General features: G+C 35.2%; 1 protein-coding gene and 1 pseudogene across 7 annotated transcripts in view; both read right to left on the bottom strand.

Annotated features, from left to right (window-relative positions):
• Positions 1-14,173, bottom strand: part of LOC117240582 (protein scalloped) — a 341,268-nt gene extending 327,095 nt beyond the window's left edge. For 2 of the 7 annotated variants that reach the window (XM_033506581.1, XM_033506585.1), the window contains exon 1: positions 14,044-14,165. Coding sequence is in view for 1 of the 7 variants with exons in the window: in XM_033506582.1 (XP_033362473.1) it covers positions 12,331-12,355 (25 nt within the window). In the remaining 6 variants the exon portion in view is untranslated. Of the gene's footprint in view, positions 1-12,330; positions 12,908-13,647; positions 14,020-14,043 lie in introns of those variants that run through there. The other 5 variants (XM_033506577.1, XM_033506582.1, XM_033506578.1 and 2 more) reach the window with 4 other exon arrangements.
• Positions 6,095-7,189, bottom strand: LOC117240584 (annotated as a pseudogene).
• Positions 14,174-14,377: the final 204 nt, after the last annotated feature.

Genomic DNA, 14,377 nt, shown 5'->3' with positions numbered 1-14,377 from the left:
TTTGTAGCGGCACGCGACAGTAAACATTACAACGCTTTCTGTCCCGTGGCTCGCCACACGGCGACCTTCTCTTTTCCCCATTCTTCAGGTATGATGGTTACCAGATGCTGACGCATCTCCACAGTGCATGTTCAGCTTGACCTTATCAACGGCCTATAACAGTTATAACTATTAAGATTTAGTTATCCAAAGTCCTTCGAACAGACAAACAGTCCTTGTCCCAACTACGGGAAGATAGGGGAGATCTATTTTTTCAACGAACGACGCTTCCCGCTAGCAACCTTCCTTCAAGGACGGCTAACATCCTTTTCTAACCACCAACATGGAAATTGACCAATTAACAGCAACGTCAATTTCCCTCACTTTCCGGGCGAAGGCTTTTCTCGACGAATCCGATGATCTCGTGTCCTTAGACACACCCCATCATACTTTCCCTCTGCAGCATCATCGCTACGGAAAGTCATTCTCTCGTGAGGTCGTATTAGCGAGTTACTTAGCGTCTTTAGCTCGGTGGATATTCCACGTTTTAACAAAGAGTTAGTTTAGTTATACTTCCACCGTAGCCAAGCAAGTCGAGTACGATTTGGGTTTTGGAAGAAAGCACATCCTGTTATCCCGTTGACCGCGGATTCGTTATTAAACCTAGGATCGTAGCTTCTCGAGTATCTAATTACCACGGTTACTTGTCAAGTTCTGTAATAATCGTATTTGCACTAGTCGATGTCTTCTTTATTGCATAATGACAATGTGTAATCCAAATGAAGATTCGTTTCACGCCCCTAACTCTAATCATAATGTTAACCCGACATATATATATACACAATTCAGTATGAACCTAACAGACCTGTGTGATAGGACGATAAAAATTTAACTCGGGACATGACATGCATAATGCGACATACAAAGTGAAGGCGAAATTCCATTATATGCAAGTTGATGAGCAGAATATCAGCATTTGACTACATTCACTTTAAAAAATAATTGAACAAATTCGTTGAATTTCAATAGTTTGGAAAAAGGATAAAAAAAAAACACGTGGAAAAGAAGGAAATGGTAATGTTTGAACGAATCTCAAGCTCGTGACATATAAAGAAACGCGAGCCTTCGAATGTTTAGGATCTTATGGCACAAGAAAGAAAAAAAAAACTTGAAAGTATCGTAAATAATTCCTCTTTACTAAGCAGCAGACTTGGCTGTACTGCGACTGCAACAATATATAGCTAAATTAACAGCTTCAAAACTAAAACTGAGTGGCGGGATATTTTTGCATATAACTCGAAAATTAATTGTATGTATAGGAAAGATTTATTCAAAATGTTGAACTTTTCGACATATTTCGACAAGTTTCTACGGTTTTCGCACGAAACCAATAGTGTCATTACATTTCTCTATTGAAGCTTTAATAAGTGACAAGTCCTCGTGAGGATCAATCACCTTGCATATAATTGTAATGTATATAACCGTTTTGTGAACTTCCTTATGCCTTCTGCATAGGAAGGAGTTGATTTCAATTGACAGAAATGTCTTTGCAATTTCCTTCAATTCATACAACGTAGCTGACCGAAAACAGAACTAGAACTAAATAAACTAACTAGAACTCGATCTGCACTAATTTCTAAATTCAGACGCGGGGCCAAGTGTTTTGTAAATACAGAAATCAACTTTTATAGACTGATTTTGTCATAAATTGTGTATGAAAAGACGATATTATTTTTTCTCTGTCCCAATAAAAGCGGTATTAATAGCTTCTGAAGTGATATTGAAATAACTAGAATAAAATATAATTGTATGTACATATTGGGTTGGAACATATGGTTCATAGTGTTTTTAAGAGAGATTCAAAGATAATACATAGATTTATAAAAGAACGTATGTCTCGTGTGGCTTAAGTTATTTTCAATTAGCGTTGCAATTTGGTCATCTTCAATGATTATAGCCTGGCAAAACGTTGATCAAAATTTCCACTTCTGAACCGAAATCACTTTGGAACGATACGCTTACCTGTAGTACCATTTCTATAAACGATACATTATCCTTTTTTGTTATTTGTACAGCGTTTCATTCTCAAATGTTGGCGTTTCAAAAGCTGCTATTGAAGAATACTAGGAATTTTTATTCCAACCCAATCATTATCCCGCATCCTGAATATTTTACGTGACGTTGTAATTTTATCGTTAATCGTCATTTTGATCGTATAATTTTAAGTAAGTTGCGATTCTCATTACATGATATTCCTTTAAATTTTACGTATTCAAAGGTTATGTAGCATTATAAGTGAAAATTTAAGAATCGTAAGTTTTTGCAACAAATTATAATTCTTATTACATAATATTTCCCTAAATTTTATTCCAAAAATTTATTACAAATAAAACTACAAAAATCGTAAATTCGAAATGTAAATTTTTCAAATAAACAGCATATTATTGCATGCTATTCTATTATATTTCTTTATATTTTGTTGTCCAAAAATTGTCACTTTGTTATCTCAAAATCAATCAGAAGGTCTTTCAAATTTGTACATCGGCAGATACAATTTACATGACAAAGACTTAATCACAGTTAGTTCATGTATCGTTCATGGTCTACGAAAACAACGAAGATTAATTAGACAAACGAACGTCGGTTCTTGCACAAACCATCGTACGTGCAGTCGCTATTTAAATCTCAAAGACAACAATTTAAATTAGTTTTGAATCGGTGGTGGGCCGGTTACGCCGGTTACACCGGTTTAAGCGCAGAAAATCTCCGATGGCGTGACGTTCGACCTTTTGCAAATCGATCTAGGAACGACGACCTTTTGTGTAGGTTTTATTAGGGTCACTAGATGGTCGAACAGACCGTCCTTTGCCTCACACATGCGGATCACCGAGTTAATGTCTCAGACCCGTTTCTGAATTAATGAACACTCGACAGAAACACGCGCCAGTTAAACCGTTCCAGAATTTCCGTGTAACATTGAACTTTCGATCAACTTTCGTTTTTGTTTTAAGAAAAATAATTGAGATATCCTTAACACATTTCAATTTGTGACTTTCTCGATTAATTCAACTCTTTATATATATAACATCAAAAAACTTGGAGCTATATCAAAGTGTATTTAATTTTAATGAAGTACATATTGTGTTTCTAAGTGAATTAGTGTTTCTAAGTGAATGGTTTGAATTTATAAATATAATTTGTCAATTCCACAAGGAAATACCAATTCATTGAATTAAATTATTTCAGAATATTGGTACATTATTGAACTTTCGATCGATTTTAATTTCTGTTTTGTGAAAAACAAAGTGAAATATTCTTGGTATTCGTCTAATTAGCAAAGTAGAAATGAAACTTAACGTGCAGGGACGGTCGTATCTTCCATAAGTTTCCATAAAAATATCCAATCTAATAAAAATTCACATATGTATAAACTTAACTGAACAAATGAAATTTCTAAATAGAAATTTCTTACATCTTCTGAATATTATAATAAGTAATAACTACAGTCTAGGGCACGAACGTCTGAAGTTTAGTAATAATATCTCAAACTGTTAGTGAAAATAACGAAAATAAAATCGATATGCATGATGAAAAAAAAATCCCTAACTGTTCCAATTCTTCAACAAAGAAAATTAAAGGATATTAATAAAATACTCTACAAGACATTTCCTGGGCAGGACTTTTCAATTCGAGATATTCGATAAGCAGAACAAAGAGGAATTGTGTAATTAACAGGGGTGGAAAATGAAATTCGACGTTCAGAAGAAGAATCGCCGCCATTCGTGGCGCGAGTGGCACGGCGCGGCGCGAAAAAAGCAAAGGGATAACTGCCGAGGAAGACGTTTAGGGGGAAAAAGAGAAAGACACAGCGTACACCTTCGAAGGTAATTTTAGTTACTTGACAATTTGGCACCGTCTACGCCAAATAGAAAGTCACGCGCGTACCGGCTCCTCTTGGAGAGAGAAAAAGATAGACGCACACAGTTCTTACAAGAGCAAAAGAAACCGAGAGGGCAGAGAGAAAAGAGGAGAGTGTACAAATAGAGAAATAGAATGGCACAAACGGTAGAAAGGGAAAGAACAGAAGAGAGAAGTCGCCGAGTAGAGGGCTGTGGTACGCGTGATAATCTATTTGTTCCTTCCGTACTGCAACGGGACAAGAAGTCCTATTTATATCGCGAAGAAGCCTCGGTTTAATGAGTCTAGCTGCTGTCACGAGTCTACTAAGATACGGTCGTTCCTCTATTAAACAAAAGAACGTCGAATTTACGATAAAATAGGAAAAGAATCGAAGAACACACACGGCAATATAATATTACAATCGTTAAAGACATCTCAAAATTTAATTATCGTTACAACGTTTCGAGGTTAAGTATTACTAGTGTAAACATTGTTGTTATTCTTATTACTGACATTTATTACAATAGATAATTGATTTCCTATCCTTTAGTTTATTTCTAATGTATCAAAATTGATTAATGCACAAATTGTGAATTATTTCAGCTATTTAAACGCTCCCATTCAGTATGGATCACACAAAAATAATAAAAATAATAGTCTAATATAAAAGTAATATTAAAATAACTTGTTTAAATTTTGTGCACTGTACATGTCAAACAATACGCAAACGTTCTTTAAGAAAAAACATAAGCAACCTAATACTCGTGTATTATTGATATAAAAATAATAAGAGGAATGATCTAAAGCAACTTTCCATATTGTATCAATAATATCAAATTAATTTTTTCAGCTCTTGTGCACTGTAGATGTTAAACTATGAACAAATTTTCTTTAGCAAGACGAAGAATTTTCGCTATGGAATAAAATTAAGATTAAATAAACTGCATTCTAAATAAGATTTTTGCTTTAATCCTACCACTATAGCGATCGTTTGTGAAAGTATATATGAATAACTGTAGAACACAAAATATCTTGTTAGCCACTCACAGTACGTTAGAAATAGTAAATATGATCATCACGTGTAATACTATACATATGTATGTATATATATGTCTGATTAATCGCAAGTCAATCCTCTGATAGAGAGTACAGCAATGTTGACAGTAGACACGCAGATATAACGTAAGTTGAAAATCGTAATGGAAACCAAAAAAGGATGGTTTCTCTTGGAAAGCTAAGTAATAAAAAGAACGTGTGAGATGACATTTTCATGTAGGAAGGTTCGTTTCTGAAGAAAGTGATATTGAAAATCTGTACATATATGGATTCGTAGAAATATGCATTGATAATCTTACGTCTAACAGATGCTTAAAGCACAATGACGATTAATAATAAAGCATAACTTTTGAAGTCACGACTTTTTCTTTCAAACATCAGAAGAAAGTAAGAAAGATGAGAATATTACAGTGGCTCATGATTATAATCTGTCTTTTTTCTCTATATCGACGTTTCCCTAGTTAATAAGATAATATCGTTTTTACATAAAGCAATTAACATAAAACAATTTACATAAAATGCAAGCAAAAATTTTCTTTGTATATACTATACATGACAGTACATATATATGCATATATACATATAAATCATACCAATATATTTTAACACTAGGTTTACGGGCGATTCTTATATACCTATCTCTACGAGGACCCGTCACATTGACGGGTAAACAAAAATATGCGTTTTCTTTAAAAAATCGATTTATTCAAATTAAGTCTGAATTGAACAATATTAGGCTTTACGTTTAAATAAATTATTAATAAGTAAAAGGTGTTTTTTTTAATTACAATACTACTTACTTTAATACTAATAATTATATAGGGTAATCATATTTATTGAGCACTTGAGCACATTTTTTACAAATATACTGAATTTTGTTTGTGCATTTTCCGCATACGATCTTTTTGCAATATATACAACAATTATTGCTTCTATTTTTTTTGCAGTGGCCCACTTGGCAACTTTTTCGCACTTCTGATGTCGAAAGTGACAGAAATGAAGCGTCTGATCTTTGGCAAAATATGAACTCCTTCCTGGATATTTTCGATCTGGTGCACTCTTTACACAATATCCACGCGTTTATTGCTGCCAAATCTAAAATATTGAAAAAAAAGTTGAAGGGGCCATCGAAAACTCCCTGCTTTGACACTATATTTGCGTGCCATCTGGTCAACGACGTCCACACCAAACTTTGTTTTATTATAAACAGCAATGGTTTCTGGAACACGTTTATAATTGTCTTCTATTTGTATACCTGTATATTTGGTGCTTAGAAGGAGGACTTTTACGTTAGGTTTACTTTTATACACAGTAAGCGCGCTGTTTTCTGATTTATATAAATTCGAGGAAAACAAAGTCATCTTGTCCTTTTTTCCTTTGAGCATCGAGTTTCATCTTTCTCCATATAAGGAAAACCATTCAAAATATATTTTGTTTGGACGTCAACTCCAAACCAAAACTTAATGTCAAATTTATGAGGCTTATTCGGCATATATTGCGTAAACCTGCATTGGGCTTTCATTGAAAATAATTGTTCATCTATTGAAATATTTTCATATGACTTGCAACAAGCCTGGCTATTACTTATAAATCTGTTTCATATTTCGGATATCAGCGCAAATTTATCTGTTTGTAATCTTTTGGAGGCTTTCAATGATCTCGCTTCATATGCGCCCCGGGCATATAGAATTCCTAGAAAACTACGTAACTTAGCAACTGTGATTGTCCGTCTTTTTTCAAAACTCGATGCGCCTCGGTTTCAGTGCAATCTTTTATGTGTTGTATTATGTGTCTGTCAATTATCAATTCGAAAGCACTAGTTACACAACCCGACATAATATTTCTCTTAGCATAGCCAGTAGGCCCTGCGATATCCTTGAATATCATACGAACGGGCGTCCTACCCCTAGATCCGCCTGCTTTCAGTTTTATCCACTGTGCCCCGTCAATTGCAATTTCAATTTCACCCATTACATTTTGGGATGCGCTTGGAATGCTCGTCCTTTCATCCTCGGAGTCAGAACTAGAAAAAATACGCATCCTTTTCTTGTTACAACACACTTTCAAGAAGTTTTCCTCTTTACTATCCGAAGATCCTTCTGTCTCTCCACTTTCAGTGTATTCAGAACTTTCACTGTCAGCTTCGCTTTGGCCTAATTCATATTGATCTTCTTCGGAGGTATCCTCAGAACAATCTTCATTGATGTTGACAATTTATTGAATATCTTATTATATCTCTTGGATTTACTCATGATTGCTAGAAAAGGGATTGGTAAAAAAAAGAAAATACTGTGCCCAAATTCAATTATCCTATTGTAAACACTTACAATAAGTGGAGACAATAATGGGAAATGTCTACAATAACTGAAACTTTTGCACACCGTCTTTGAAAAACGGTTTGTTTATGAAATCAGTTAGCTCGTCAATTTGACGGGTTTCGCAGAGATAGATGTACTACATACAGATTTCAAAAATTAGAAAACCTAGGAAAAAATAATTGCGAGTATAAATTCTTTAGATGAAATGATTAATTTGCGATGCAAAATAGTTAAAATTAATGCCATGATTTTTGGGATATTTCATTTCGAAGTTTGAAATCCGTCAAATTGACGAGTAGCGTAAACCTAGTATTAATAAACACGAAACAAACAGCTGCCTTAAATACTTAATTTTGCAGGTGGTACAGAATCTTCACTTCACTTATTCTTTATTTTTTATTCTTTTACGCAGTTTACAGCATAATTTTTATTTTATTCCATAATATAAGATAATTAATAGTTTATAGGTTCTAATTCTGATACATCCTACTTTAGATCAGTTTAGTATCTATTTCAATCTGTTAATTCATAATACAGTTGATAGAATCTATACATATATATGTATATGAGATCTAATATATGAGAAAAGATAAGAAATATATTGTCTAGTTTACTGCTCGTTATGTAAAATCTGTATACAATCAATAAATAACATTTATGTTGTTTTCTGGCTATAATAAGCATTGTAACATATTAAGTAACAATCAATTCAATAACACTATCACAAACAAATACATAAAACCATAATCCCTCAAACTCCGTAGTATTCGAATATTAGGTAATAAGAGTCACTGTACATTATAAACTAAGAAATACAGAAAAGAAATTTCTTTGAAATCCAAACAATCTTAAAATCCAAAAATATAAAAAAAGCAAAGGTTAAGAAAGTAACGTTATTGAATCTTCAATATTTAACATATACCGATAAGACGTATAGATAAAAAGCTTCTGGTATCAGGCGTAGAAAGTGTGTATGAATTTAGCGAAGGTGATATGAATATCGAATTCATCGATTACCGATTACCGATTACCGATTACCACGCTACCGGTTCCGTGGTTCGCGTGCGTGCACTGCTTCTCGAGAAGAAAAACGAGCTGTTCGGCTAGCGGGAACAAGGAGGGGGTAGAAACAAGCTTGAAGAAACACACAGGTTGCACCTGCCGCCTTGCTTTCCCCTCCTAGGGAACCCCAGATGTTTATCGGGCCCCCAGTTAAAAAGTTGGATATATATCGGGCCCGGGCCTCGAAACGAGCGTCGACGATTTTTAACCGGCTCGTTTGACTTTCAACACGCACCGTCGTGCGGACGACATTTCCGCGGACAATCACGTGTTTATAGAAATTAAAGGATAATTATATAAGTATGCGTGATTTTAAGTATGTATATTGCGAACGATTTAGAAAGTTCAATATAATGTAGAATTATCATATTATTGTTATTATTATTATTATTATTATTATTATTATTATTATTATTATTAAGACGTTGAGCACATGAATGTAAGTTAATGTTTAATAAGCTGTATCAATAAGAGAAGAATCATAGGAAAAATGTAGAATATAAAATATGGAAATACATATAAATTATATAGATATAACTATATATATATTCTATTATTGCTTTACATACAAAGTTATACAGCTTATTAAAATATTGGGATTACTCCACTTTTGTTCTAAGTGCCTGTTCTAAGTGTTCAATTTAGCAACTATACTATTCCAGGATTCCAGGATAATGGTTTCTATTATATTTCATGATCACCGTATACATCGTGTTTTTTATGTTCCATATAAACATTTCATATCATATAATTTTGTTATTATTACCACATATGACGTAACATGAATAATGCATTTATTATGTTCTAATGCGACGTGATCATATAACGTAGTCATTAGCAACCGGAGAATATGACTTTGAATATATAAATAAATTTAGAAAATGTGCAGAGTATTAATATGTGTTTGATTAAATAAGTAATATGCTACAATTTCTCTATCGTGCCTTTTTCGCTTTGCTTCCTGTTTGCCTATAAAATAAAGTTTTATTATACTTTCTGCACAAATGGAGATTTACTTCCATATATATCATCAGTTATAATTTTTCAATTAAATTCAATGCTTAAAAATTGTTTAATTATAGCGTGACACAATATCTCTTAATTTGCAAAAACTGCGTGTAATAGCGCATTATAATTTTTAATTTCAATAAATGAAACTACTTTTCATTAATAAACCATATTTCAAGATGACAACACTGGAAAATGAGATTAGATTTTTGAGTATTATTATACTCTAATTTAGAAATTAGTATAATATAATTTTCACTTTTTTATGCGTTAAACATCATCAATATAAGACAACTGTTTCAAGATAAAGTTCAAATATTCCAAATAACTCTCCACTTCGTGAGAAAAAATGCAAGATAAACAATTCCGCACGTGAGAATATTCCTAATATCGAATAATCATTTCTCAAAGTATTCAAATTTCATTAGCATACATTAACAAACAACTGTTTATTTTCCTATGACGAAACGAAGTACATATGTACTTACTATATTTCCACAAACTTTCAAATTACAACGCAACTGTTGAATACACAGCGATTGCCCTATCTATTGATATTTCCATTCAAACCACGTTTTCAATTTCAGATATTTCTTCAATCAAGTCGGATAGGTGCGAGCAGATAAGATACGGATAAAGATAATGCATCGGTGTTAACAAAATTTACAGCTTTCTAAGCCTCAACCGTACGCCGGTTATTATCACGACGCCATTAAACTCAACTATTCCAAACCAAATTAATTTTCTACCAAAACTTCATTACTTACATTCAACTCTCGCAAGGTGCAGTAATCTTATAAAACACACGTAAATCCATTTTATTAACGTGAAATGTAGAAATAATCAAAATGGTATTTCAATTTTTTAAATTGTAGATTAGCTCCGATAAAAATAAAACGTAAACGTGAAAATATAATTAACACCGTGCTAAACAGTTTTCATGCATATTTTGTCGGTAATTTCAGTTCCTTTGGCGTCGATGTTATTAAACCTTATAGATTGTTGAGGTTAAATATGCAACATAATGGCGACGCAGTTCGCAAACGTAATTAAAATTCTAAAAATTCTGTGCTTTAGTATTTACCTACTCTGATATACGTACATTGGAACACTAAATATAAAAATAATACGAAGAAACCGACATACAGTAGTCCATCTAAATAAAAAAATTTACAATAATTCACTGATTAGAAAAAGAACAAAATGATTTAGTATATTAGGTTACAGATTTCTTAAAGCTACTTTTCAATGAATTTAAGTAATTCGAATGAAAATATAACTTTAAAATTGTTGAAGACTTTCCAAAGTTTGATTATTGTAACGTTCCCGAAATTAAGTATCTCTAATGACAAAAATGACTGCCTTTATATTAAAATTTATTATGATAAATAAAGAAATTTCTGTCCCTTATCTTATTTCTAACATATCAAAATTTATTAATATAAACATTGTTGATTATTTCAGCTATTACAATCATACCATCGCAAGCATTTAATACGAATTAATCAAAAATAATAAAAAGAATAGTCTAAAGATAGATTATCATTCAATATTAATAATATAAAAATAATATTAAATAAATTTATTTAAATTTTGTGTATCATAACGTGTTAAATCATGAAAAAACTTTCTTTAATAAAAAGCATAAGCGATCTAATACATGTGTATTATACATATAAAAGCACTAAAAATAAAAGTCTAAAAGAAAATTACCATTCAATGCCAATAATAGATATAAAAATATCGCATTAACTTATTTAAATTTTATAGACGCGTAAACAAACGTTTCCAAATAAGAAGCATAAACAGCCTAGTACACTTGAAAAGAACAGGTCACGATTATCCTACATCTTGATTTTATTCATAAGAAATTGTTGATTGTAGCATATGCTATTGTATGACAAGTTTATAGCGACTATAAAGTGGACACGAAAAACCGGCGTTCCAGCTAACTAGTTTTTAATTGAAATACAAACACAATGACAGAGACAGGTCAGCGCGAATAAACTGACCCAGAATGAGCAATCGACGGCAACAGTCTTTTCCCGACAACGTACCTGGTCGTACCCGCTTATCCGCCATGATAACAAGTATCTGATTAAATTTATGTAATAGCGTGTTACACTATGTTATTGTGGAATTACTTCGATAACCTACTCTGATAACGTCGTGGTATTAAATTCACTGTCACTTCGACGATACTTTTGTCGTTGTTTGAATCAACCGTCAATCAATAAGTATGAAATTTAAAATAAATCAGCTACATACAATCTCAGTTTACATCTAGAAGACTCACTAAAAGCAATCTGGTTTACGGATATTTTCCTATGCATTTACTTTCTACAATACTCGTTAAATATTCTTTCTATATTAACAATCGCGTATTTTACATTTAAAGCATTCGCTGAAACGAAGAAGCATATATGTAGCAAAGTTTATACGTGAAATAACGCGGGAAGTATGAATCGGATAAAAGGCTGTCCAAAAAGATGCATTAATTGTAAAAGAATTTAGAAATATCCGGACATAAACAATAACAGCCTAGGTGGACTTTTCTTATGTATTAACTTTTTATAATATACCTTAAAAATATTCGCTAACGTAAGAAAAAGTATAATAACATTTATGAACAATATTACGCGGGAAATATAAATCGAAAACTTTTCTTATATATTCATTTCTAATAACATTCGTTAAATACTACTGCGTATTTTACGTTAAAAATATTCACTGAAATAAGAAAAAGTATAAAAATATTTATAGACGAAATTACGCTAGAAATATAAATAGAAAAGACATAGTAATAATTGTAAAGCAGTTCACGCGAACGCATGTCCCGACGGCGGCAAATTTGAGTCGCGAGAGACGCGAAAAAACAGCACGTTAGAAGACACATCGTCGTTTACACATCTACACCTCCCTTCCTTCCCACATACACACACACAAGAAACATGGTTCCATGCAACATATGTATATACACAAGCGCACGATTAAAAGAGAAACTCACTCCAGAAATAATGCACAGTATCCATCCAAGTCACGGTGGTGGAGGTAGGTTGCGCTCGTCCTGGATTATCAATACCCGAAAGAGGTTTGCGTTCAAGTTCCTCGAACCTTAATCTCAGTGGTCGTCTCACGACAACATACTTTCGTCGCCTTCACGCCAACATACTTTCGCACGGTCTTCGAAATCTCACTCACTGGCCGAGCTTCAAAAACTGAATGTGTCCCACGATAAGAACACGATAAGTGTACATTCCTCTGGGATATATTTCGCGCCGTAGGTTTTCCCGCGTTTAGTTTCGTGGATGCACACGCGGCAAAGGTAACGCAGCTAGAGCGAGACGCATACACGTATAGCTGAGAAAGAGCGGGGAAACGAGACAGAACGAGAAAGAAAGACCGAAACAGAGAAAGAGGGAAATAGAGAATGACAGAAAAAGAGAAAGACACTACGTTCGGAGCAATGGAATATGTGCACGCACTTCTCGCTTGGTCCCGTCTAGGGGAAAGAAAATCCTGCCACCACTCCTGCTCCACCTCCAATCTCATACAATATACGTGTAGTCGCGCGCACAGTTTTCAAAACAACAGGTTACTATGTCTGTATCTTTGACTTTTGGTAAACTTTTAGTTTCTTTCGTTTATTAGTATCAGATTTTAGTATGGAGCGTGAATCGGTGCGTTATAGTCGCGCGCGGTTTTTCCGCACGCACACGCCGCCGCGGATCAATAATTCACCATACGAATTCACCAGAAGCGGGTGAGCGAGCGGGCAGGCACGCAGGCACTAGGCAGAGAGGCACACGTTTCTGTCGTGGCGCGCTCTCCTCGGGGAAACGCACGCAGCCCACCACCACCGGCACACCAATCGCTCCTAACCTCCTCGACGCGAGTCTCCGTCGCTGGCTGAGTCCCGTACACGTTGCCAGAGAGACTGCACACGCTTCGCGTAACACACACGTATACACACGGTTGCGTTCTCTTGACACACAGCTGACACAACGCTCGTAAACACGCGACAATCGGACAAAGACGGATGCACCGCCAAACCGCAGGTATAAACCGGCACGACTCGAGCTCTTCGTTTATCAAACTGATCCGACTATCATTTTATCACACACATATCTCTCTCTCTCTCTCTTTCTTTCTCTCTCTTTCGCTCCCTCTACTTTCCTATCCTTTCTCTCACACACTCTTTCTCTCTCACTCGCTCATACGTATATACTATCTCTTCCTTTTTTAGTCGCAAAGCAATAGTAAGAGCACTAGCAGCAACACCGGAGCAAGCAATGCGAACATCACGGTCACCGGAAGTACGAACCTGACAATCACGACATACAAGGAATATGACGAGGATCGGTTATGTGTTTTTTTGCACTGAATAACGTCGCCACGCATATACATCATTCACGCACTCTGTCGAGTTTAAGTTCCTCTTTTATATATTTATCTTTATCGCACAATAGGTTTATACGTTCGTCTCTTTCTTTCGCACGAGCGTTTATCGCTCCCTCTGTCTCTCGCTCTCGTTCGTCCGTCCGTCTGTCTGTCTGTCTGTCGGTGTCCGACAGTGTGTATATCGCCGTCTCGTCGCTGCTGTCGAATCCGTTCCGTGCGCGGCCCCTGTGTGGGACGACGCCGCTGGGACACACGGGCGTGGACGAGTAGACGCGCTCTTTCCACGATCTTTCGACACTATTTTCTTTAATGTACTTACCACTGGGCGAGCTGACGTGGCGTCGCGCGCGCGCGGGGCCTTCACACCACGGGTAAAATTCGCACAGTAATATTAGCGCGCAAGGCTGCACCCCGGTAAATACGAGCGCAGTCACCACTCTTGTTTTTGGTATGCCAGGAATGGCACAAAGAATCTGGACAACGCACACGCCTGCTGCGCAGCCGGTCTGCGCACACGCTGACACCGCTTATGCGGCCGCGGGAGAAACCAGAAGCCGAACGTTCCCGATTAAGCACGAATCTCCCCGAAGTCAGCCGATTACCTACCCCCACCGCGATATACAAGATTCGCATTTCCCCACTCCCCGCGCGGG

Source organism: Bombus vosnesenskii, unplaced genomic scaffold, assembly GCF_011952255.1.
Source record: "Bombus vosnesenskii isolate JDL3184/JDL3185 unplaced genomic scaffold, Bvos_JDL3184-5_v1.1 scf7180000014816, whole genome shotgun sequence".
Classification (NCBI taxonomy): Eukaryota; Metazoa; Arthropoda; class Insecta; order Hymenoptera; family Apidae; genus Bombus; species Bombus vosnesenskii.
This window is presented reverse-complemented; position numbering and strand designations above follow the sequence as displayed.